The sequence below is a fragment of the Mesoplodon mirus genome (assembly GCF_964341445.2).
Source record: "Mesoplodon mirus genome assembly, chromosome: 18".
In the NCBI taxonomy this organism is placed as follows: domain Eukaryota; kingdom Metazoa; phylum Chordata; class Mammalia; order Artiodactyla; family Ziphiidae; genus Mesoplodon; species Mesoplodon mirus.
In genome coordinates, this window is record NC_138994.1 from 51257695 (window position 1) to 51282929 (window position 25235).

The 25235-nt window shown below is 44.9% G+C and overlaps 1 protein-coding gene across 1 annotated transcript in view; it reads left to right on the forward strand.

Moving 5' to 3' along the window:
* The first annotated feature begins 4952 nt into the window (after window positions 1-4952).
* Window positions 4953-25235, forward strand: part of CRK (CRK proto-oncogene, adaptor protein) — a 32973-nt gene continuing 12690 nt past the window's right edge. Inside the window, exons 1-2 of the mRNA XM_082604121.1 lie at window positions 4953-5331; window positions 15909-16444. Of these exons, the coding sequence (XP_082460247.1) occupies window positions 5091-5331; window positions 15909-16444 (777 nt within the window). The 5' untranslated portion in view covers window positions 4953-5090. The remainder of the gene's footprint in view (window positions 5332-15908; window positions 16445-25235) is intronic.

Here is a 25235-nt window from a genome sequence, read left to right on the forward strand (position 1 = left end):
AGCACATGTGAGAGTGACGCCCCAGACATAGCCCAGATGCAGCTGAGGACATGTCCTTTGGAGACGTAACCAAGAATGCTTTGCACCCCTTGCTCACCTCCTACGGGAAGTGCAGTGCCCTCCAGGAGATACCTGACAATTACAGGAAGCTAACTTTGAACAAGTGCCTCCACTGGACTCTCCTTTCATTCATTTCATCATTCGACCAATATTCACTTAATGCCTATATGCCAGGCTCTCTGCCAGGCACTTGAGATACAGCAGGAGCAAAAAGACCAAAATCCTTGCTCTTACGGAGCTTGCATTCTAGAGGGGAAGAAAGGACAACGCATAAAACAGATCTGTAAAATTAGAAGGGGATAAGTGCAAGGAAAATCAAGCAGAGAAGGGGGAGTGGGAGAGTTGGGTATGCAGTTTGCAGTGTCAAATGGGCAGGTGAGAGAAGGTCTCCCTGAAGAGGCAACGTTGGAGCAGAGACCGGAAGGAGGTCTCTGAGGGAGTGACTGTGGAGATCCGGGCAGACGGAACAGCAAGTCAAAGCATGGAGGAAGAGGATGGTTAGTGGGACCAAAGAGGAGTGGGCAGGAGGAGGAGAGGAGAAGACAGGCATACTTGCATCTCACCACCTTCAGATGTTCTCGATTTTTCTCAGCTCCACGAGGACAGAGACAAGGAAGTTGGCACCCTCTCCTTTTTTCTTTTTTCTTTTTTTTTGGCTGCACCGTGTGGCATGCAAGATCTTAGTTCCCCTGCAGTGGAAGTACAGAGCTCTAACCGCTGGACCACCAGGGAATTCCCAGGCACCTTCTCCTTGTTTCCTCCCTGCAAAAGGCATCTGTGTGAGCAGCTCTCCTCAAGGATGGGGCAATCAGGGGGATTTACATTGTAGCAAAGCAGACAAATGATTCTCAAAAGCCCTGCAGCATGTCACCCCTGGGAACATCTCACTGACCTTTCTAGGAAGGTCCCATCTCCTGCCTTGGTTCCCAGCATGCTCTCCTCCCCTCCACCTGCCTTGCAATTCCCTCACTTTTCTCCCCAGAGCTTTCCCCTAGTGTCTGCCTCCAGACCCTACCTTTGTACATCTTTAGACAGGTCCTTGTCTCTGCAAAACTATGGGCTACCCACTGGGGGTGGGGCATCTCTCTTCTTCATTATCCAGAACTCCAGCAGAGACTTGGAAATTTTTCTGTCTCCTTTCTCTCTCCTCGTCTCCATCCATGGATGAAAACTGGGCAGAATTGTACTTTCCCACCAATACCAATGGTGCCTATACACCCACCAACTTTTGTCTCTCCCTCTCTCTCTCACACACACTTTGCAAGATGTGTCAGTTTTCTCTCTAAATAGCAGTTTTTGTCATCTTCATACAAATAATCTTTTTTTTTTTAAAGGAAAAGCGAGTGTGAGTAGCCCAACTCCAGAGGGTTTCATTTACATAGTACCCTGGAGTTGTGCAGCGCATGACTTGCACAGATGTACGAGGCAGTTTTCATCATTTTAGGAGACACAGGCAGGAAAATAGGTCCTTGGACCTCTGCTCCTTGTCCTTTGCTAAAATAAGGAATTTGGGACTTCCCTGGTGGCACAGTGGTTAAGAATCCACCTGCCAGTGCATGGGACATGGGTTCGAGCCCTGGTCCGGGAAGATCCCACATGCCGCGGAGCAACTAAGCCCGTGTGCCACAACTACTGAGCCTGCGCTCTAGAGCCCGTGAGCCACAACTACTGAGCCCGTGTGCCGCAACTACTGAGGCTGCACTCTAGACCCTGCGTACCACAGCTACTGAAGCCCGTGCACCTAGAGCCCGTGCTCCACAACAAGAGAAGCCACCGCAATGAGAAGCCCGCGCACCGCAACGAAGAGTAGCTCCCACTCACCGCAATTAGAGAAAGCCCGCCTGAGCGCAGCAGCAGACCCAACTCAGCCTAAATAAATAAATAAATTTATTTTAAAAATAAATAAAATAAGGAATGCCTTTCTTCTACTTCTTCTTCTTTTTTTTTTTTTTTTTTGCCACACCGCTTGTGGATCTTAGTTCCCCAACCAGGGATTGAACTGCCCTCGGTAGTGAAAGCGCAGGAGTCCTAACCTCTGGACCGACAGGGAATTCCCAGGAATGCCTTTCTTTGGTTAGAGGGGAGGGAGCAGAGAACTTTGATGTGTTTTTCTCTTGAACAGCGAAGGCTTCCCTTCCTTTTCTCCTTTCATCTCTGCTTCTCCTTCAGGAAACTCCAGGAGCATCTTCCTAAACAAGAAGGTCACATTCTTTACATTCTTTGTAGGGCAGATCTCAGGCTTCTCAGGGGCCAGAAGCCACCAGTATAGCTGTAAATCCTTATGTATGAAGGGGAGAGGAGGAGAAGAGAAAGGAGGAAGGGGCAGGGGGGCTTGCCTTCTTCTTGTCCCAAGGCCGTTCCTGTTCCCACCTTGTTGGCCTCTGAATTGATAGGTTCTCTGTGCTCCAAGGAAGAGCACACTTGACTAGCTGCTTGGTGCTGGGTATCCCCTCCTTACCAATCTCCTTGCTTATTTTCCAGCTTAGTTATGATTTGTTCTCTCCTCCCTCTCTTCTGTCTTCTCTTTCTTTGTTTCTTTTCTGCCTTTCTTCCTTCCTTCCTTTCTCCCTCATCCCCTCTTTCTTTTCTTTTCTTTTAAAGTATTTTCTTCTGTCATGTCCATGTGCCCTGGAGAGGGGGCTTAGAGGCACGGTTCAGATCCCCATAGGCAGTCCCTGGTAAGGTCCTGCCTTAAAGTCCAGTCATCCTGGGGAAATGAAGAGCAGGCATGTCTCTTCCCCAAAGGACCAGAATTCATCCTGGGCTGGCTTCTTCTGCTGGCTTGTGGTGACATGCTGTGATTAAGCCAGGGTCTTGATAAATCACCCACAGCAGGGAAATTGTCCTTGCCCCCCAACCCTTTCCAGAGTAGGCCCAGGGGTGTGTGAAGTGGGTCTGGAATAGGTGTGTTATTCATATAAGACCATAAAACCCAGGGCTGACTGATTAAAAAAAAATCTATTTCTGCCATCCTTTCCTCACCCCCATCTCTTGCCATTCCTATCCCAGAAGCCTGAGGATAGAGCAGAGTGACCATATCTCTCTTCTCCTCCCAGGATTTGAATCCCGGCTCCCAACTCAGTGGCTATGTGTATCTGGACAAGTCACCTAACTCTGGCTTCATCTGTAAAATGGGACCAACCCATAGGTTGTTGAGAGGATTAAAAGAAATGATCTATCTAAGGGCAGTTAGCTCTATGCCTGGCAAGTAGTATTCCCTGAATAAATGTTAGCTGTTTTATTTTTTAATTTATTTATTTGCTTTTTTTTTTTTCTGGCTGCGTTGGGTCTTCGTTGCTGTGTGCGGACTTTCTCTAGTTGCAGCAAGCGGGGGCTACTCTGTTGCGGTGCACGGGCTTCTCATTGTGGTGGCTTCTCTTGTTGCGGAGCACGGGCTCTAGGCGCACGGGCTTCAGTAGTTGTGGCACTCAGGCTCGGTAGTTCTGGCTCGCAGGCTCTAGAGCGCAGGTCAGTAGTTGTGGCGCATGGGCTTAGTTGCTTCATGGCATGTGGGATCTTCCTGTACCAGGGCTCGAACCCGTGTCCCCTGCACTGGCAGGCGGATTCTTAACCACTGCACCACCAGGGAAGCCCTGTTAGCTGTTATTATGAAATGATTATGGAGTGTGTCCTACACTAGATGCCTGGCCTTTGAGGAGATCTAGCATGGAATGCAGACGTGTAAATGAAAGATTACAGTATAACAGGTAAGAACTGTAATAGAGATAATATGGACACTGTGCTGTAGATGCAGAGAGGGAGTGATGTGATGGTCAAGAAAGGGGAGGCATTTGAGTTTGAGATCCCAAAAGGAGTGAAAGGTATTCCAGAAAGAAGAAACACAAGATTCATGTAGGAGCAGTGACGATGAGACTGTGGCCTGGTTTCACACTGTGAGATAAACTGGGAGTTCTAACACGTGGAGACTGTTAAAAGTTTTACACAGGGTAGCAGCAGACTCAGAGCTATAACTTAGAAAGTGCAAACTGGCAGTTGTGTGCTATGCGATCAGGGGCATCAAGAGTATAGAACACCAGTGAGCAGGTTGTCACAGGAATACAGATATAGATATGGGATGCAGAGATAGAAATGATCTTGACGGCAGGGAGAGCAGAGGATACGCATGACCACAATTAGAGTTTAGAGAATCTGGGCAGATGACTGCGAGCCTCAACGGAGAGGAGAACTCCATACTTCCACCTGGCTTGGCACACTCTGTTCCCTTTGTCTTGAATGCTCTTCTCTGATTGCCATTCAATATTCTCAAGCCACCTCCTCTGGGAAGCCCTCTTGGATTCCTCTACAGAGTGGATTAGGGGGCCCTGCTCTGTATTCCTAGAGCCCCTTGTCCCTTCCCCATCGTATCACTGGTATTCCTTCGTCATTGACTGTTTCCTGGTTCCTCCTACTGTTCTGAGAATTCGGTGAGGAAAGGGCCCAGCCTTGATGACCTTTGCACCAGCAGGAAAAATGTGGTCAACTGTTTGCTGAATGAATCAATGAAAACAAGAACTTTAGCAGGCCTGGAGAGAAGCTGGAGGAACCATCAGAAAAAGACTGTCTCAGGGAACTCAGGCCCTGGGGCCACATCACCTTTTTACTCTAATTTTGTCTCCTAGTCACTGCCTAGAAACCTGGGCCTTCCAGGAACTTGAAACCCGGAGGAGCAAAGAACCGTGCGGCCAACAGTGGACTGGTAGCTGAGGCCCCGCCCCTCGGCCCTAGACTCCGCCTCTCCACCCTCTGCAGTCCCGGTCCCCGCCACGCGACGACGCCCAAGAGACCGCATGCGCAGTGCGCGCAAGGGCTGCGCCTTGCCCTTCTCCCAATGGCGGGCCGCGGTCCCCTTCCCGGCATCCTCCCAGGGGCAGGGAGCGCGTCATTTCCGGTGGGGAAGGCCCGCGGCCTCCGCCGCCATTTCGGGCGCTGCTGTGAGGCTGAGACCCGAGTCGGTCCGCTGGGCGGCGGGCGCCGGGGCTGGAGGGGCGCGCGCGGCGGCGGCGGCCCAGCGTGTAGGCGTGGAGGCGGCAATGGCGGGCAACTTCGACTCGGAGGAGCGGAGTAGCTGGTACTGGGGGCGGCTGAGTCGGCAGGAGGCGGTGGCGCTGTTGCAGGGCCAGCGGCACGGGGTGTTCCTGGTGCGGGACTCGAGCACCAGCCCCGGGGACTATGTGCTCAGCGTCTCCGAGAACTCGCGCGTCTCCCACTACATCATCAACAGCAGCGGCCCGCGCCCGCCGGTGCCACCGTCGCCCGCCCAGCCTCCGCCCGGTGAGGGACGGACGGGACGGGAGGCCCCGGGCGGGGGTGAGGGCCGCGTAACTCCCCAGCCTGGCCGGCTGCTCCTCGAGAGCTGACCCCCACGAGGGACGTAGGCAGAGGGCCGGAGTGACCGTGGCCGGGGGGACAGCCAGCTGCCGGGGCTCGCTCCCACGGACGAGCGGGAGTGTGTGGGGGAGGAGGAGCCGCTGACCCAGGCCTCTGGGTGTGACTTGGGAGGACAGCCCAGGGGAAGGGGAACTGCTTCGGCCCCAGGGTGGGGCTAGCGCCCGAGCAGGGCCGAGCAACGTGGGGACAAAAGAGCTGAGGGGGATGTTGGCACTGCGGGGGCATCACTTGGCAGCGGTGCCCGGAATGAATCCGATAATCCTACAAGTGGCTTTTTAGGCTTGAAACATTTCCTGCAGTGTTGGAGAGCCGGGTTTGGCCATACTCCCCTGGTGGCCTTTGGTAGGAAGTCACCGCATACTGGCCGGGAGGGATGGAGACACCCTCAGGAAACCGGTCAGCTTTTTCCTTTCTTGGGCATTTTTCCAAAATACTTTTACCGTCCTCTTCCCCCGCGGAGGACGAAGGTGGTGAGCTAAGTGCCTTGGTTATAAAAGAAAGGCCTCTGTGACCAGCCCAGAATAAGCTGATGACCGGCTGACTATGTTCAAGAGATCTTAGCGTCCAGAGACTGCCCTCCACAATGAGGGGCTTCTAGTTTTCAAAGCGATTAGTGGAGGAAAGATTTTTTTTCAGGAAATAATTCAGAAATAAGACAGTGGAGACAATCCCTTCCCTGAAAATGAATGGAGCTTCATTTTTTTCTTGGACCTCAACATTGTCTGCCTTGTACTCCAGGGCCTCTCCTTGTTCAGTAACTTTGAGGGCTGTGGCCTGAGTCTTCCTAGATGTTGGGAACAGACCCTGCTGAGCTGATTCTCTGAGAATTTAATTTATCTGTACCGGATCTTCCTTACCAAAGATTGAGATGTGACTCTCTTACCCATGCCATTGGAGTTGTTTGGGGAGTATTAAGGAGATTTGGGCACTTAGTACTTGAGATTTGTGAGGTACAGAGTAATTCTGAGGTTGCTATTATCTGTGTAACGGCACCAAGAGTCTTAGCACCTTCTCACTGTTCGCAAGTTGAAGCAGTTTCGTCCTGACCAGCTGAGACGAGATCCAGGCCAATCTGAATTAGGAGGCTCCTGAACCAGCCTTTGCAGACTTGCCCTTTTAGGAGAGTCCTAATTTAGATTTATACACTCTGGCCAGAAATGGGGAGATGAAGTAGTCTCTTTGTTGTTAACACGTACCAATTTAAAAAAGAGAATGGGGATATTTTTTTTTAACTTTGTTTTTCTTTTTAATAAATTTATTTGTTTGTTTATTTTTGGGTGTGTTGGTTCTTCGTTGCTGTGTGCGGGCTTTCTCTAGTTGCGGTGAGCAGGGGCTACTCTTCGTTGCGGTGCACGGGCTTCTCATTGCGGAGCACCAGCTCTAGGCATGCGGGCTTCAGTAGTTGTGGCACGCAGGCTCAGTAGTTGTGTCTCACTGGTTCTAGAGCGCAGGCTCAGTAGTTGTGGCGCACGGACTTAGCTGCTCTGCAGCATGTGAGATCTTCCCAGATCAGGGCTCAAACCCATGTCCCCTGCATTGGCAGGCGGATACTTAACCACTGCGCCACCAGGGAAGTCCCAAGCGTGGGGATATTTAAGCCCACAGTTATCTGAGGTCTTTCTCAGTCTGGTTGGTTTAATAGCATTATAACATGAGACGGGAATATTTTTGTATTTACACTAAATCAAATATGTTCTACTTTTTACGACCTTCATGGTGTCTAGCGTTTTGCATTACTGTGCAGTGACATGATAGCAAACGGCCCCTGAAACTCAATTCTCAACATTTTGTTTGTGTATGTGTTTTGTTGGTTGCAGAATGTGGAAATAGCAGCAGGCAGTTTTATTTGAGCTTTCCCCACATCTTGGTGTTACAACTTTAATCTCAGCTCTTACCTTAATATTGAGCTCCACCTTTTCATAACAGATATGAGGTCAGATTCTTGGCCCAAGAGAGAAGGTGAGGATTGCTAAAGTTTGTGCATGGGGTGTGGAAAGTTCATGGGCATTGTGGTCATTTTTCTTTCTGCTGTGTACCCTATTTTCCACATAGGGCAATTGATTCAGTTGCTGTCTTTATAAAAACTACTTAGTCTTTGTTCTCCCTCTCCCCATCCAGCTCTTTTTCTTTTGAAACCACACAGAAGAATTTCTTGAATTTTAGAAAGGCATATACAATATTAATAGCTAACATTTATTGACTGGTTATTCTATGCCAGGCACTTTGCTGAATACTTTATGTGCCTTGTCTCGTTTACTGTCTATAACAATCTAGTGAGGAAAGTACTATGATCCCCACTTATTAAAATATTTCCATTTTATAGATGAGGAAACTGAGAGTCAGAGATAAAGTAAATTGCCCAAAGTCACACAGCTAGTAAGTGACTGAGCCAGAATTTGAACCTAGGAATTGTGACCTAAAGCTGACACTATTACACTGTATTCCTTTCTGTCAAAGCCAGTTTTCTTTTGAAAAAAGTGCACTTTGAGGACTCAACACTTTTGTCTCTGCCCTGGGTCCCAGGTTCTGTTTAAAGACCAAAAGGAAAGAATGACAAGAAGAAACTGGCTTTAGTGTTCAGAGAATACACATCTGCTATCTGAAGTTGGTGACAAAGAGGCTTTTAATAACCTTATTTAGCAGATTGAATATGGGAAATGAGCTTTTTGTTTAGGATTATATAGTGTATTTTGTAGAGATAATGTAGAGGATGAATTTGTATGGAATGGCCTAGATATAGATTTTAGAGGCATAGGGACAAAATAGACCAGGTATTCTCAACCTTTTCCAGTGAACCTGTTTGGTGTTTTTTTGTTTTGTTTTTCAGAATATTTAATTTATTTATTTCTTTGGCTGCGCTGGGTCTTGCGGCATGCAGGATCTTTAGTTGTGGCATGTGGGATCTAACCTGACCAGGGATCGAACCCGGGCCCCCTGCATTGGGAGTGTGGAGTCTTAACCACTGGACCACCAGGGAAGTCCCCACCGGTGAACCTGTTTTTAACTTAAGCGTTTAGCTCCCACAGGCTACCAGTGCTGCCACTGCCTGGAAGTGACCTGACTGTGCCCCAGGGCCGTAGGACAGGGCTTGGTCATGTCTACTGGTCATACTCTGTCAGCTGTACCTCTTGGGAAGACTTTGCAATCATTGATGGATCCACTCGTTTTTTCCTCTTGGAACATGAGGTTTTACTAGACCTTGTCCAGTGGACAATCAATAAAACTGAGTAAATATGAGTAGGGAAAGTAGTTATAAGCTTGTGCTCTGAAGCCTGGGTTTGAACCTTCCTTACCTGCTGCTTACTACTCATATAACTTTGGGCAGGTTCTTTAACTTCTCTCTGCCTCAGTTTCCTTATCTGTGAAAGAGGGGAAATAGTAATACTGACCTCATAGGGTTGTTTCGAGGATTCAGTGAGTTTTAGTGTATTAGGAATGGAACTGGCCTATAGTAAGTACTCAGTAAGCATTAGGTATATTAATCTATGTGGTTGAGAGGGAAGAGTTGAAGCAAGGTGGAAAACTGTTCTCAGCTTTGAGAGGCTTACAGCATGTCTGAAGGAGTAAGTGCTGGGTGGAGGGGGGTGGGGTGCATCAAGAAGCGTGAAGGAACGTTGGATCCAGTACATGGAAATAAGATGGCGCCTGCCGTCGCCTTCTCGACCCAGAGCCTCCCACCTGTTGCTCTAGTGGGTGAGTGGAGCATAAGAACTTGCCTCGTTTTGGGGGTGGGGGGTAGAAGCTAGGGTGATAACTGTTTGTACTGCCTCTTCAAGGTGGTGCTGGGCCAAGCCACTTCTGGAGATCTTAGGGGACTGCCCGTTATTTACCGCTGCCTTTTTGTACCTTCAGCATCTGTTTCATTTGTTTACCTCATCTTTGTAGTTCTCAAATCTGGTCCTCATAATTTGCTCTTTAATATCAGAGTATCCCTCCATTCATTGGTTCTGGAGAAGTTCTTCAGTGAGTTACTTAAAGGTTTTAGACCAAAAAAAAAAAAATTCCTTGGTAAAAGGAGGTGGGTTTATTTACTGCAGAACTTCTCCAAGCCTTTACTATGCTCATGTGAAATTACGACTCTATAAGAGAGGCAGGTATTGGATACTGGGTCTTTCAAACCAATTTGACCACGGCACTTTTTGAGAAGCATCTTGAGATTCTGTGGAAGCTTCTCTGGGAAACAGTGCAGCAGACTCTGGATTTGGGGATGAATTGAAAATTTCTAAAGGAATTCGGAGGTTTGGGGGTGTGTGTTAAACTGATTTGCTTTTTATTGGGCACCTATAATATACCAGCTACTTTCAGGAACTTTATTAGTTAGGAACTAGGCCCTGTGAGAAGTTAAATAACAGCTAATATAGCTAAGAAATAGCAGAGATAGAATTCATCAAACCTAGTCAGTCTGAATCTGCAAAGTATACCATGCTGACATCCACCATTTTTAGGAAGTTCTATTTGCTTAGGAAACCGTACATCTTGATATGTCTTCAGTATACTTTCTTTTTTTTTTTAACATCTTTATTGGCGTATAATTGCTTTACATTGTTGTGTTAGTTGCTGCTGTATAACAAAGTGAATCAGCTATATGTATACATATATCCCCATATCTCTTCCCTCTTGCGTCTCCCTCCCACCCTCCCTATCCCACCCCTCTAGGTGGTCACAAAGCACCGAGCTGATCTCCCTGTGCTATGCGGCTGCTTCCCACTAGCTATCTCTTTTACGTTTGGTAGTGTATATATGTCCATGCCACTCTCTCACTTTGACCTAGCTTACCCTTTCCCGTCACCATATCCTCAAGTCCATTCTCTAGTAGGTCTGTGTCTTTATTCCCATCTTGCCCCTAGGTTCTTCATGACATTTTTTTTTTTCAGTATACTTTCTCAAGTGGAAGTCAGTGGCCTTATTAGCCCTTTGTATTGGACAGGTAGTGAGAGTGCTTAAGCAGCCTCTGTAAATAGCTTAGGCAGAGGAGAAAGAGGGAATGAGAATTAAAGAGGAAAGGAAAGAAGAGGAAGTGCTGTGAGACTGAGAGGCTGGTGATGGAGCCACTGTGGTGGTGCCCATGCCAGAAGTGACCTGGCCTGTTTAGCCCACAGAGCTCTTGGGTGTTCTTCATAAAACCTCCAGAGAGTGGTCTTGTAAAAACTGATGTAACTTGAGGGCTGAAATGCTTAGAAGTAATGAGTTGAGCATGTACAACTCTTTTGGTTAAAAGATACTTCTGACTGCATTGATTTTGATTTCTGATTGTGTTCATAACTGCACATTCAGAATCCAGCACAGGTTTAATGTAGAACAAGTCAGTGAGGTTTTCCAAGTCCCAGCTATGAGAACTCTGTTGTTCTGTTCTCTAGACTGACTGACTGTATCTCCTTCCTTTCCCGCCCTTCTATTTCCTGCCTTTGGCTGTTTGTGGTTGGAAGGAGATGAACTAGGGAAAAGGAACCAGAACGCATAGCTGTGGTGAGGTTTGGGCTTATCTGGGGCTTATGTATGTTCTGTTCCCCCTCCTTCTCTTCTGGATTAGTGAAGCTTGATCGCCCCATATATCTAACTCTAACTGCTGCAGCAGTATGCAAAAACAGGTATTCCTCTATGGAATAATTATAGTGTTGTTAGAATAGGAAAAGAGGGAATTCCTTGGCAGTCCAGTGGTTAGGACTCCATGCTTTCATTGCCCTGGGCCTGGGTTTGATCCCTGGTTGGGGAACCAAGATCCCATAAGCCTCTCAGCGTGGCCAAAAAAAAAAAAAAAAAAAATATATATATATATATATATATACACACCTTTTTTTAAAGAAAGGAAAGGTAAAGAATTTATAGGTAAATTTTCACTTGGTGTTTTCCTTGTATTTTTGTGTCTGTTGGAATTGCCAAGCAAAAATCAAACAAAAAAAAAATAGTGGGCCCAGTTCATATCATGAAGCATTTGAGCAAGAAGTGAATTGAACCAACTTGCTGCCTTTCTGGCAGATGAACTGACAGTTTTTGTTTTCAGAATTCTCATACTGATCTTTTTAAGGGACTTGGCTTAGTGGTCTTATTTGTTCTTCTAAACCCTATCCCACCCCCCCAAAAAAAACCAAAACACATTTCACTTGGGATAGTACAGTAATCGGAGAAACCATAACAGTGGATGAAAGGGAGTAGTTGCCATCTTGGAATGAAAAGAGTACCTTAGAAGCATTCAGGGGACTTCCCTGACGGTCCAGTGGTTAGGACTCGGAGCTTTCACAGCTGGGGGCCTGGGTTCGATCCCTGGTGTGATCCCTGGTCGGGGAACTAAGACCCCCAAGCCGCACAGTGTGGCCAAAAAAGAAAAAAACTGTTCAGGGACAGAAAGAGCTGCTCTTTTATTGTGATTTTGTTGTATCTTAGAACATAATTTGTTGTTGCCACTATTTTTTGTAAGAGCATGTCTCCAGTTGGAAGTGAAAGCCAGGGGAAAAAAATAATGTCTTCCTAAGACATGCTGCTTACTAACCACGCTGCGTATGCTTGTATCCCCAACTACACTGTGAGTTTCTCAAAGCTGGGAACAGATCTTGATTTAACTTTTCCTCACTTCAGAGTTATGTTCATTAAGAATAATATCTAACATGGGACTTCCCTGGTGGTCCAGTGGGTAAGACTCCATGCCCCCAATGCAGGGGGCCCGGGTTTGATCCCCGGTTGGGGAACTAGATCCCACATGCTGCAACTAAGATCCAGCGTGCCACAACTAAGACTCAGTGCAGCCAAAATAAATAAGTAAGTAAATAAGTAAATAAAAATATTTTTAAAAAAGGATAATATCTAACACTTAATAAGCACGTACAGTCTGCCAACCACTGTCCCAAAAAGGTGACTAGTGAAAACCATATTAGCTGTTGTACCTTGGAATGTAGTTGGGTAAATTCTAGCAAGGGAGCTTTTCTTCCCAGGTGTCATCAGGACCATTTTCTAAGCCGGGGTGCTCTGCTGGTGTGAAGGTTCTCCCTACCACTTTGCCCTGGAGGCTTTCTTGACCAGGCAGTGCTAAGTAGGACTTCTTGGAGCTCACACTGACCCTGTTCTTAACATAGTTCCACAGACCTGAAAGTTCACTATAGCCTAGCGGTGATAGGTGAGATAGCCATGCATCTCATTTACCAGACTTGAATAGGAATAATTGCCCATCAGTGATCCGCTTTAGTGAAGAGAAACTCCAGAATATAGCACCACCATGCTCTGGTATGGTCATTACCAAAATCATCTCTCCAGTCCTGAACTTGGAACTATTGGGTTGCATTATGCTGGTGTCTGATGAGTGTCCTGCCGTAGATTGCCAGGACAATCCTGGGTTTGGGCATGTATTTCAACATCTTGAGTTGGAGAGACAGCCAACATTATTGAATGTGGGCTATTAACTTGTTTTAGTTTACAGCCATGAATTCCACAGATGGACTTTTGCAATATAAGAAATGTGCATCTGTCCTCTCAGTGTCTTGATCTTTCTTTCATTTGGGTGAAAAGAGAAGGCACTCATCAGTACTCATTCTGTATTGAGGACTTTTGATTAACTTCCAAAGTTTTTAAATGTACTTTTTCTGGTCTTTCTGGAAGAAGTGTTTTCTTCTAACATTGAACAAAATAATTTGGTCTCATTTTTTTTTTAGAGTGGTGAAGTGATTTAGACAGCTGGGCTACCACAGTGTTCCTGTTTCACAGCATTAATAGCAAAGGGTTTTAGATGGGTGGGCTAGTCTTAATAGGAGTGGAGAGGGTAGATTGGCTGTTTCCCTTAACAAAGGAATCGACCAAGTAACTTTCACAAAAGAAGTACAAATAGTCAATAAACATGAAAAACATCAAACAATCAAAGAGAATATTTAAGAAGAGATATCCCTGCTGTTTGGCAAGGATATGGGGAAATGGGAACTCATAGACTACTGGTGGGAGTGTGAAACTATCAAACTTCTTGGAGGACAGTTTGGCAACGTAAACCTTAGTATTATTATTATTATTTTTTTAAACTTTATTTTGGCTGCGTTGGGTCTTCGCTGCTGCGGTGAGGCAGGCTTTCCCTACTTGCGGTGAGCAGGGGCTACTCTTCATTGTGGTGTGTGGGCTTCTCATTGCGGTGGCTTCTCATTGAGGAGCATGGGCTCTAGGCGCACGGGCTTCAGTAGGTGCGGCACGTGCGCTCTAGAGCGCAGGCTCAGTAGTTGTGGCGTGCTGGCTTAGTTGCTCCGTGGCGTGTGGGATCTTCCCGGACCAGGCCTCAAACCCGTGTCCCCTGCGTTGGCAGGTGGATTCTTAACCACTGTGCCACCAGGGAAGTCCAACCTTCATGTTCTTAATGTTTTGTTTTGTTTTGTTTTTTTCTTTTTGATGTGGACCAGTTTTAAAGTCTTTATTGAATTTGCTACAGTATTGCTTCTGTTTTATGTTCTGGTTGTTTGGCGTGCATGTGGGATCTTAGCTCCCCAACCTGGGATCGAACCCGAACCCCCTGCATTGGAAGGTGAAGTCTCAACCACTAGATCGCCGGGGAAGTCCCTAAACCTTCATGTTCTTACCCTTTGATCCAGCAATTGCATTTCAAGGAGTTTATCATAAGGAAGTCATGGAAATGTTCATTAGTAGACCAGGACAAAAACAGTCATAACAGCATTGTTTGCAATAGTGAAAAGTTGGGAAGGTTTTATAGCCACTAAAAGTCATATTCTTGAAGAATATGGGGAAAGTTGTATTATATAAATATTATATAATGGAATATTGTATAAAGTAAAACAGTTTTATTTTATAGTAGGAAAAGGGGCAAGGTATAAAATTATGGTAGTCTAGTTATTAAAATGTATTTACGACGTGTGTATACATATACCTATATAAAAAACCCGGGGGCTTCCCTGGTGGCGCAGTGGTTGAGAGTCCGCCTGCCGATGCAGGGGACACGGGTTCGTGCCCCGGTCCGGGAAGATCCCACATGCCGCGGAGCGGCTGGGCCCGTGAGCCATGGCTGCTGAGCCCGAGCGTCCGGAGCCTGTGCTCCACAGCGGGAGAGGCCACAACAGTGAGAGGCCCGCGTACCGCAAAACAAACAAACAAACAAAAAACCTGGGTGTTTGTAACTCAGTGAATTATAAGAGTATCCTGTGGCAGGGTTAAGGCTGATTAAAAAATAAACTCCAGGGCTTTCCTGGTGGCGCAGTGGTTGAGAGTCCGCCTGCCGATGCAGGGGACACGGGTTCGTGCCCCGGTCCGGGAAGATCCCACATGCTGCGGAGCGACTGGGCCCGTGAGCCATGGCCGCTGAGCCTGCGCGTCCGGAGCCTGTGCTCCGCAACGGGAGAGGCAGCAACAGTGAGAGGCCCGCGTACCGCAAAAAAAAAAAAAAAAATTAAAAAAAAGGTAAAAAAATAAACTCCATGAGAAGCAGTGTTCTGTAGAGCTATGCATTCCTTTATCAGAAAACCAAATAGTAAAGAATCCAATTAAGATATTGATATTTTGGGTGCTTAGCAGAGTGCAAGTTAAAGGTTTGTATTCCTCATTAGAAACTTTGTTTCTTATTTGAAGCAAAATACATTCATTTATTATCCTTCAATTCTAGAATCTCAGGATAGGGAGGGAACCAGTTTAAAGTATGCCCTGTGTCAAAGGCCTCACACATCTTTGTGTCATGTGAATTTTAAGCATTCCTAATATGTCCTTTCTCTTGGACCCTCAGTGTGTCATCAGTTTGAGGATTTTAACACTTCTTTATTTTCCTGAGCATCCTTGTTTACCTTTTTTCAAGACCTGTTTGTTTCTAAGGGAACAGTCCAGTTTCCATGTTTTATTTAAGTGAAAATCTTGTAAGTTGATTTTCAAGCAGTTAGCTTCTTAGTTTTTAGTTGTCAGAAGTGAGATTGAGGTCATTAATTGTAGATTAAAAAGATAGTCTAAAACTTTTTCTTATTAGGAATTGTACATTCTAGATGTGAAGGTACGAATGTATGATCCTGGGGTAGATACCAAGCTCTCCCCACCTCTTCCTGGGATAGCTGCTGTGACTTTTATGAAAAAGGAGAGCTTGCTACATTTCCTGAGGTTGAAAAGAAGATTGTGACACAGCCTTGAACCGTTTGTACCCTGTAAATGGAATAGCAACAGAACACTGGGGAAGAATGAACAGGAAGTCTCCATGTTGCTCTGTCTTTGATCCAGTATGAGAGCATGTCATGACTGGCATGGTTGGTCTGTCATAGCCTTCTGACTCTGCTGCAGATGGTGATAGGCATCTTTCTTCCCAGGGAATGTTTGAGCTACAAAGTATGATTTTAGTTTACTATTAGGAGAAGCAGTTATTTATTCTAGACAGGTTTTTGTTTGTTTGTTTTTTTCTTTCTTTCTGATTAAATATTGACTAAACGTGTTTGGGAAATGCTTAAAATCTACATTGCATCTCCAGTATAATATATCTTTAAATAATACCCTGCTCTGTTTTTTTCCAGGGGTGAGCCCCTCCAGACTCCGAATAGGAGATCAAGAATTTGATTCATTGCCTGCTTTACTGGAATTCTACAAAATACACTATTTGGACACTACAACATTGATAGAACCAGTTTCCAGATCCAGGCAGGGTAGTGGAGTGATTCTCAGGCAGGAGGAGGCAGAGTATGTACGAGCCCTCTTTGACTTTAATGGGAATGATGAGGAAGATCTTCCCTTTAAGAAAGGAGACATCCTGAGAATCCGGGATAAGCCTGAAGAGCAGTGGTGGAATGCGGAGGACAGCGAAGGCAAGAGGGGGATGATTCCAGTCCCTTACGTCGAGAAGTATAGACCTGCCTCCGCCTCAGTATCGGCTCTGATTGGAGGTAACCAGGAGGGTTCCCACCCACAGCCACTGGGTGGGCCGGAGCCCGGGCCCTATGCCCAACCCAGCGTCAACACTCCGCTCCCTAACCTCCAGAATGGGCCCATTTATGCCAGGGTAATCCAGAAGCGAGTCCCTAATGCCTACGACAAGACAGCCTTGGCTTTGGAGGTACATAATGTGCAAAATGTAGAAAGAAGAGATCTGCTACAGGGTCTCCCTTTCAGACCTCTTAGAGCTTTGTAGGAATGCTGAATACAAGCAACAGCATTGTGATGTTATAGATGTCGAATGGTACTTTACCATTAAGTACTGATTTTGGCATTTAATGTTGGGTTTTCTCTTTTTTTATAGAAAACCTATTTTGGAATGAGTAAGCTTAAAACTGTATAACTGAATGTTCTGATTGATCTACTAAACCATACTTTGACTACTTTAATAATACTACCTGAATTCACAGGAATTAACCTAAAATATTTTTTCTCATCTTCTATGTTCTAATCTGTTTCTTTCTTTCTGTTTATCATTATCTAAAACAAGATGGGCTCACACAGATTTGAGTACAATAAGTGGTGTCTATCAAAATACTTAAACTAATTTTCTTACAAAAATGTTTTTACTTTAGGGGGTATGGGGTTTCTTACCATTGATTGATTGTATTCATCAAGTAATTCAGGAGGAATAGTAAAGTGTATAGGTATGAAGAGATACATACTCAAAAGTATTAATTCCCAGGAGCAGCAGGTTTACTTGGTCTTTGTTATTTAATGCTTTTTTTTTTTTTTTTTTGGTGGTACGCGGGCCTCTCACTGTTGTGGCCTCTCCCGTTGCGGAGCACAGGCTCCAGACGTGCAGGCTCAGCGGCCATGGCTCACGGGCCCAGTCGCTCCGCGGCATGTGGGATCTTCCCGGACCGGGGCACGAACCCGTGTCCCCTGCATCGGCAGGCGGACTCTCAACCACTGCGCCACCAGGGAAGCCCTCTGTTTAATGCATTTTATAGACAAGAAGCCAGTTCCTCCTGAGGAATAAAGTTTTGCCTTTTACGGGTGAATAGTTATCCTTGGTAGCCCATCTCCTCTCGCCAACCATTGCATTGTATTTATTCCTGTCTTTAGCACTTACAGCTTTGTCCCTTATCTCCTCTCTTTCTCCTTCCCTCCCTCCCTTCTTTTCTTCTTCCTTTCTGAGTTATGCAGAGCTAGTTCAGCATAAAAGCTAGTGTAGAAGTAGCATGCTTTCCCATCTTTCAGAGCCTTTCAGATATGGTAACTTGAATGTAAGTAGCTAAATTTCATAAGCACAGGCTGAAGTTTTGTGAGCACAAGTTAGCAGAGAAGGTGCAAAAGTATATTCTTGTAAACTGAAATCTCTAAATTTTGTTTCCTTTGGGTCATGTTTATACACTGAGGCGGGGGAGCTGCCCTTTAAGTGGGAGTATTAGCCTGTACAGTGAGCTGGAATTTATTTGAAGTAGTCTCTGATGTTACTGGATTTGAAATTTTTCTTTTAGATTCTGAATAATGGATGCAAAGGAGGGTTAGTTAGGTCTTACAGGTTTGACTGAAAAATGTGTGTTTTTAAGAGATCATGTTGTGACTTAAAAGAATTGTGTCCTGGTTTTGATGAGAAATGAAATGTATGTTGTCTAGGTCACACCACTTTTTCCCACTTAGAGTTTGGAGGGTAAGGAAAAGTTTCTAGCCTCATGTTTTCATTTTAAGTTCAGATGATGGCAACAACCAACACGGTGCTGTGCACATGACAGTTGTGACTCTTGACATTTATTGCAGACTCTGTTAGCACTGGGCTGGAGTGTGAAAATAGCATTCTTGGAACAAGCCAGCTGACACCCAGTAGAGAATAGTTATCACATTAATTTTGCTTTCATTTGCAATTCCTTTCTCAAAGAGAATTGTTTTGTTTTGTTTTGTCTTTTGGCTGCACTGTGCGGCTTGCAGGATCTTAGTTCCTCGACCAGGGATTGAACCCGGGCCCACTGCAGTGAAAGCACCAAGTCCTAACCACTGGACCACGAGGGAATTACCAGAATTGTTTTTTGTTTTTTAAATTAATTAATTAATTTATTTTTTGGCTGCGTTGGGTCTTTGTTGCTGCGCGCAGGCTTTCTCTAGTTGCGGCGAGCGGGGCTACTCTTTGTTGTGGTGTGCGGGCTTCTCATTGCGGTGGCTTCTCTTGTTTCAGAGCACGGGCTCTAGGTGCCTGGGCTTCAGTAGTTGTGGCACGCAGGCTGTAGAGCTCAGGCTCCGTAGTTGTGGCGCACAGGCTTAGTCACTCTGCGGCATGTGGGATCTTCCCGGACCAGGGATCGAACCCGTGTCCCCTGCATTGTCAGGTGGATTCTTAACCACTGCACCACCAGAGAAGTCCCACCAGAATTGTTTTGAATGATACCTGCCTTGATTAGAGGCTTTAGTGCTCAAAGATGGTTGAGCTGTTCTGCTACTGTGAAACCTAAATCTTACGAAATAAAAACTAAAGTGGAAGACTAGTTTATGATTTCAGTAAGTTTTCTTTTTTTTTGGACATTAGTTTTGAGCCATATATGTTGATTGATGAAGATGGCTTCTTTCAAGTTAGAACAGATACCCCAAATAATAGCTTTAAAACACTGTATGTACTTAAAAAAACATGATGTTAGTTTAGCATCATAGAAATCTAGAGCTGGAAAAGAACTTAGATATCCTTATTCGTTGTATGAAAAAACTTATGTTGAGACAAATCGAATGGGTTGTTTAAACTAGTTCGAGGTAGAGATATGAGGAACCGAGATCTACCTCGGTGCCTTTGCAACCATACCCAGGTTCAATCTGTGATTCTTTTTGTTTTAGAACAGTGCTGCTGCCCTCCTCAGTGTTTTGTATGGTTTCACTGACAGCATATCTTCAGTTGTATTCTCTATGCAGGGAGGCAGTTCTCCTTTCCCATCTCTGGTTTTTCATAGGAGCTGATGCCTCATCCCTATTGAGATGAGGCTAGGAGGTAAGATTAGGAGACTCTGGCTTTCTGACTGTAGCATTCTGATAAGAAAAACATTCATTGCTATATTTGACCCACTATAAATTTAGATCTGTAGATGAGCTAGGCACGTTTTAGTGGAGTCTTACAGTTAACTTGAACATGATAAATTAGAATCATTGCATTTTAGAATTGGGCAGAACCCTAGACATAATAGGGTTCAGACTGCTCCACAGTGCCCTAACATTTCGCAGGAGGTAGCTGAGGGTGCAAGGTTCTGGGTTCCCTCTCTTGCTTTCAGTCAAAGCAACTCTGTTTTTTACTGTGTTATATATCAGGGTCTCTCTAAGATTTTTTAAGTACAGAGGGTTTCTGTACTTAAAGAAATAAATTTAAAAAATTGTTCAAGATCCACCTGTCCTCATCTTACAGATGGATGTTTCCTGTATGGTATATTTGCTGGAACAGAGTCCTCCAGTAGAATATAAGTTAATGCCTATTTCCTCTTTCCCTACCCATCAGATTTCTCTAGTAGGAATGAAGCCTGTTGGAAAGAAGGGATTAATTCTAGCTAACAACCAAAGTAGGGGTATTCCTCTGCCCACTGTAATTCTGGGGGAATATAACTGAACCAGGAAGACACCATCTGTTCCATCCGGAGCTTCTAATGAAGACGGATTTTAAACAAATGTAGATATGCTGAGTGTTTTGAAGGAGAAACACTGGAAGTAACACTAGAACAGTGTAGAGGCACCTTTTATCTTTTTGATCTTAGATTTGATCTAAGTTTTTTTTTTTTTTTTAAGAAATGGAAGTTTATTTTTTATTTTTATTTTTTTCTGGCTACGTTGGATCTTCGTTGCTGCTTACAGGCTTTCTCTAGTTGTGGCGAGCAGGGGCTACTCTTCATTATGCTGCACGGGCTTCTCATTGTGGTGGCTTCTCTTGTTGCAGAGCCGGGGCTCTAGGTGCATGGGCTTCAGTAGTTGCAGCACGCAGGCTCTAGAGCACAGGCTCAGTAGTTGTGGCGCACGGGCTTAGTTGCTCTGCTGCTGATCTAAGATTTTGATTTGATCGGTTTTTGTTTCATGCTTCTGGCTCCATGGGAGCTTGAATAGTGAATTTATCTTGTAAATTGCAGGTGTTAAAGTTTATTTTATGCCTCTGTAGACTGCCCAGAATAATCACATTATCTTTTTTTCTTTTTTTAAATATTTATTTATTTTTTGGCTGCATTGGGTCTTAGTTGTGGCACACGAGATCTTCGTTGAGGCGTGCGGGCTTTTCTCTAGTTGTGGCGTGTGGGCTCCAGAGCACGTGGGCTCTGTAGTTGCGGCACTCAGGCTCTCTAGTTGTGGCGCTCGGGCTTAATTGCCCTGTGGCATGTGGGATCTTAGTTCCCTGACCAGGGATCTAACTGGCGTCTCCTGCATTGCAAGGTGGATTCTTAACCACTGGACCAACAAGGAAGTCCCTCACATTATCTTTTTTAATAAATTTATTTATTTATTTATTTTTGGCTGCATTGGGTCTTCCTTGCTGCACGTGGGCTTTCTCTGGTTGCAGTGAGTGGGGGCTACTCTTCATTGTGGTGTGCAGGCTTCTCCTTGCGGTGGCTTCTGGCATGTGGGCTCAGTAGTTGTGGCTCACGGGCTCTAGAGCGCAGGCTCAGTAGTTGTGGCACATGGGCTTAGTTGCTCCGCGACATGTGGGATCTTCCTGGACCAGGGATCGAACCCTGTCCCTTGCATTGGCAGGCGGATTCTTTTTTTTTTTTTTTTTTTTTTTGCGGTACGCGGGCCTCTCACTGTTGTGGCCTCTCCCATTGCGGAGCACAGGCTCCGGACGCGCAGGCTCAGCGGCCGTGGCTCACGGGCCCAGCTGCTCCACGGCATGTGGGATCTTCCTGGACTGGGGCACGAACCCGTGTCCCCTGCATCGGCAGGCGGACTCTCTACCACTGCACCACCAAGGAAGCCCGGCAGGCGGATTCTTAACCACTGCTCCACTAGGGAAGCCCCCCTGACATTATCTTTATTTTTATTTATTTATTTATTTTAAATATTTATTTGTTTGTTTATTTATTTATGGCTGCATTGGGTCCTCGTTGTGGTGCACAGGCTTCTCATTATGGTGGCTTCTCTTGTTGCGGAGCACGGGCTCTAGGCACGGAGGCTTTGGTAGTTGTGGCACGAGGGCTCAGTAGTTGTGGCTCACGGGCTCTAGAGCGCAGGCTCAGTAGTTGTGGCTCACAGGCTTAGTTGCTCCACGGCATGTGGGATCTTCCCAGACCAGGGCTCGAACCCGTGTCCCCTGCATTGGCAGGTGGATTCTTAACCACTGTGCCTCCAGGGAAGCCCCCCCATTATCTTTAAATGTACTAATCATGTAACTTCCATTTTCTGGCATCTTGCCTTGGGTATTATAAGACTTCTGCGTAACCAAGGAGCTTCTCAGGTGGACTTAGGCATGGACCTGTCCTTCAGGGCACAGATAAGGGACGGTGTAAAGTGCTTTGGGTCCCTGATTATATGCAGCAGTGACTACATCAGCTCTACATCTCCCCATGTGGAACTCTGTGAAACCTAAGTTATTTAGGCCTTTTGACCTATGTATGGAAAAGCGGAGTGAAGACCTTAATATTCCCTGTGATCCAGAGAGAAAAAATGAGATTAGAAAGTATAAGAACCTGAGTGACAAGTCTTGGCTGTGTTCAGTTTGTCTTTTTCTGGAATTGTAGCTGTAGATTTCTGTATTGTTCATTGAGACAGTTGTCTGCTTTCCCTCTCCTTCTATCCTTTTTGGACTTCTTCATTTCAGATTACAGTATCTCAATGGGAACAGAGTTTGGAAGTAACTAATCCAGCTTCTTGGACATTGAAGGCAGGCCCTCTGGTATCCTTAGAGATAAATTAAAATAATTTTTTTAATTAAAGTATAGTTGATGTACCATATCATGTAAGTTACAGGTGTATAACATAGTGATTAACAATTTTAAAGGTTATACTCCATTTATAGTTATTGGAAAATATTGGCTATGTTACCTGTGTTGTAAATATATCCTTGTAGCTTATTTTATTTTATTTTTTATTTTTTGATAGTTTATTTTTGTTTTTTGTTTATTTGTTGTTTTTTTGGCCACGCCACATGGCATGTAAGATCTTAGCTCCCCGACCAGGGATTGAACCCGCACCCACTGCAGTGGAAACGCAGAGTACCAACCACTGGACTGCCAGGGAAGTCCCCCTTGTAGCTTGTTTTGTACATAATAGTTTGTACCTTCTTAATCCCGTATCCCTATCTCTCTGCCCCTCCGCCCCCAGATGATTTTAAACATGTATTTGAATTATCTCTACTTTTGGGGAGCTCTGTATCATCCACAACAGTGTAGTCTAGAGGTTCCAAACTTTCTTGGATCATAGAACCCATAGTGTTTCAGTAATATTTTACAATGTTCCAGGCCAAATGAAATACTTAACAGTTCCATTTATTAAGTCAGTAGGTTCAAACAGCTTAAATACTTATATCTTAATAACGTAGTACCCACTTGAAAAAATAATAAAAATAATTGGAAGAAAATAATATTTTTGTTTTAATAAAATAACTTCAGTTATTTAACTAATGAGATGTGTACACCTTAGTTTCTCAAACCTTGGGACCATATGGAACATTGCCACCTTCATTTCCTGTTCTACACTTATTTTCATGAGGTACTTGATTTTTATCATAGCAACTGCCAAAACCCAGCTCTACAAAGATACGACATCTTTGAAAGGGATGTAGTATAATCTGATGTCAAAATTTTTAACTGCCTCGAGCTGGTAGTTCACATGGCATAAGAAATGTTGCTGTGTTTCCCTCAAAAATTTAAAATTCTTGGTGGCACCCCTCTGAATTTGCTGCAGTGACTCTGACACTGTACAGTTTGGGAACCTCGGGTCTAGTTCACTGGACTAGTTCTTAGAAAATTCTTTATGTTGAGCTAAAATGTACCTGCTGTATGTGGTCATCTCCCCACCTCTCACCAAGGGGATGGGGAACTTAGTTGCAGTCATTATCAGTTGTTGAACTATAGAAAATCTTTTCTGACTTGGACTAGAATCAGGGTAAGACCTGTCTTCAGTGTGGTGCTTTTGCTCTACACCAGGAAGCCTACCTACCAGTTAAATCTCAAAGACCTGCAACTTTCCACCAATATGAGCCATGCCCATTTCAGTCCATCTCTGAGGCAAGTGAATCATTAAGACTGAATTGTCGTCACTTTGTCTTCACTGATTTGAAAGATTTTAGATGGACCCTAAATATCACCTATTCCTTAGATCAGGGGTCTGCAGACTTTTTCTTCCTGTAAAGGACTTTATAGGCCATCTGGCCTCTGTCATTTTGCCATTGCAGCTAGAAAGCAGTCGTAGAAAAACAACAAATGAGCTTGCTGTGTTCCAATAAAACTATTTACAGAGGGCGCAGCAAGCTGGTTGTGGCTTATGGGCCATAGTTTGCTGACCCCTGTCTTAGATTGCTGTAGTTTTCTTACCTTTTTTTCCTCCTTCAGTCAAATCTTGAAATATTTACTAAATGTGTTCTTGGTATGTTTGAAAATATTTGAAAACGAGGTCCCTGTACTCCATCTCTGTACTTGGGTTTCCCTGGTTTTATTTATATGAAGTTATGTGTGTTTCCTGCCTTGAGCTCACTGGAATCACGCAGCAAATCTGGATCAAAGGAACGTTGGCAACTGTTGATGCCTTTCATGTTAGAAGGCAAACTAGAAAAGCAGTCACCTGGGGTTACACCAGCTGACTAGGTCACACAGCTCCCTGATGTCTCCTGTTTAATGCCATTTGGGCTCCAATTTCTTTTTCATTATCACTGGAACTCACTGGTGAAGGTGAACTGGGTAATCTTTTGCTCCTAGATCAATTCTTTTTTTTTTTTTTTGGCTTGTAGATCAATTCTAGGTTTGACTAATCTGTACCAAGATCATGATTGACCTTGGGAACTACACAGAGCTAGGGAAGAAACCAGTGTGTTCCTCAAGTTACCTGGGAGTGAAGAAACTGAAGTAACCACATTCAGTCCTCTTTACAGATGGTGCCATAATTTACTTGCGCACTTGCTCCTGAGGATGTGGTATATGGTTGAGAGGCTAGGAACTGACTGGACACTAAAATAGTACCTTGGTGGCGAAAGAATCATCACTGTCTCTCCTTTACAAGGTGTTAGTGAGGTCTGCCTCATGAAAGGAGAGGTTAACTGCTTCATAGTGCTTTAGGTCCTTTATAAGTTCTTTCTTTTTCATTAGCGTGCAGATGAGGATTTTTTTTTCCATCTATAACTTGAATTTTGAAATCAGTAGTGTTAGAACTAAGTTATTACTGCGCTCACTGATTAGTACATTCCTTTGTGTCTTAAAATTGTAACATTTCTGGGGCAAGTATTCAGTTTTGCTTTCTTTGTCTTTGAAGTAGTACACCAAGCTTCAAACCTACATGCATCCCCTGGTCTGGCATTGGGGAATTCTGCTTCAGAGTGTTGTTGCTTAACGGGAAGAGGAGCACAAATTATGGTGTCACATCTGACTTGGAGAAAGACCTGGACTTAGTGGAGCACCATGTGCCTAGACTGCCCCATCGCCTCCTGCACTCAGCCCCAGGCTCGACAGCTACCCTTTCTTCCACCCTGTTGGAGCTCGAGGGCCTCGTGTTCTAAAGGAGAGTCATGTTGCCTTTGGGACTTGTCTGTTCTTGACCCCAAGAGTCCCCATGTGCTTTGAATATTTTGGAAGAAAGAACGCATAGGGTATTATACATAGGGTATTTAATTTTAATAAGGTCTTCCTCAAAGTACTTGTACTTCAGGGCCGCTTTGGGCAGGTTAGTTAGCCTCTTAACCACTTACAGCTTTCTTCTTTTATCCATTTAAAAATCAGAATCGTTTCAGAGTCATGACACAGCTTTTTTTTCCCACCCTGTGGTGGTTGGAC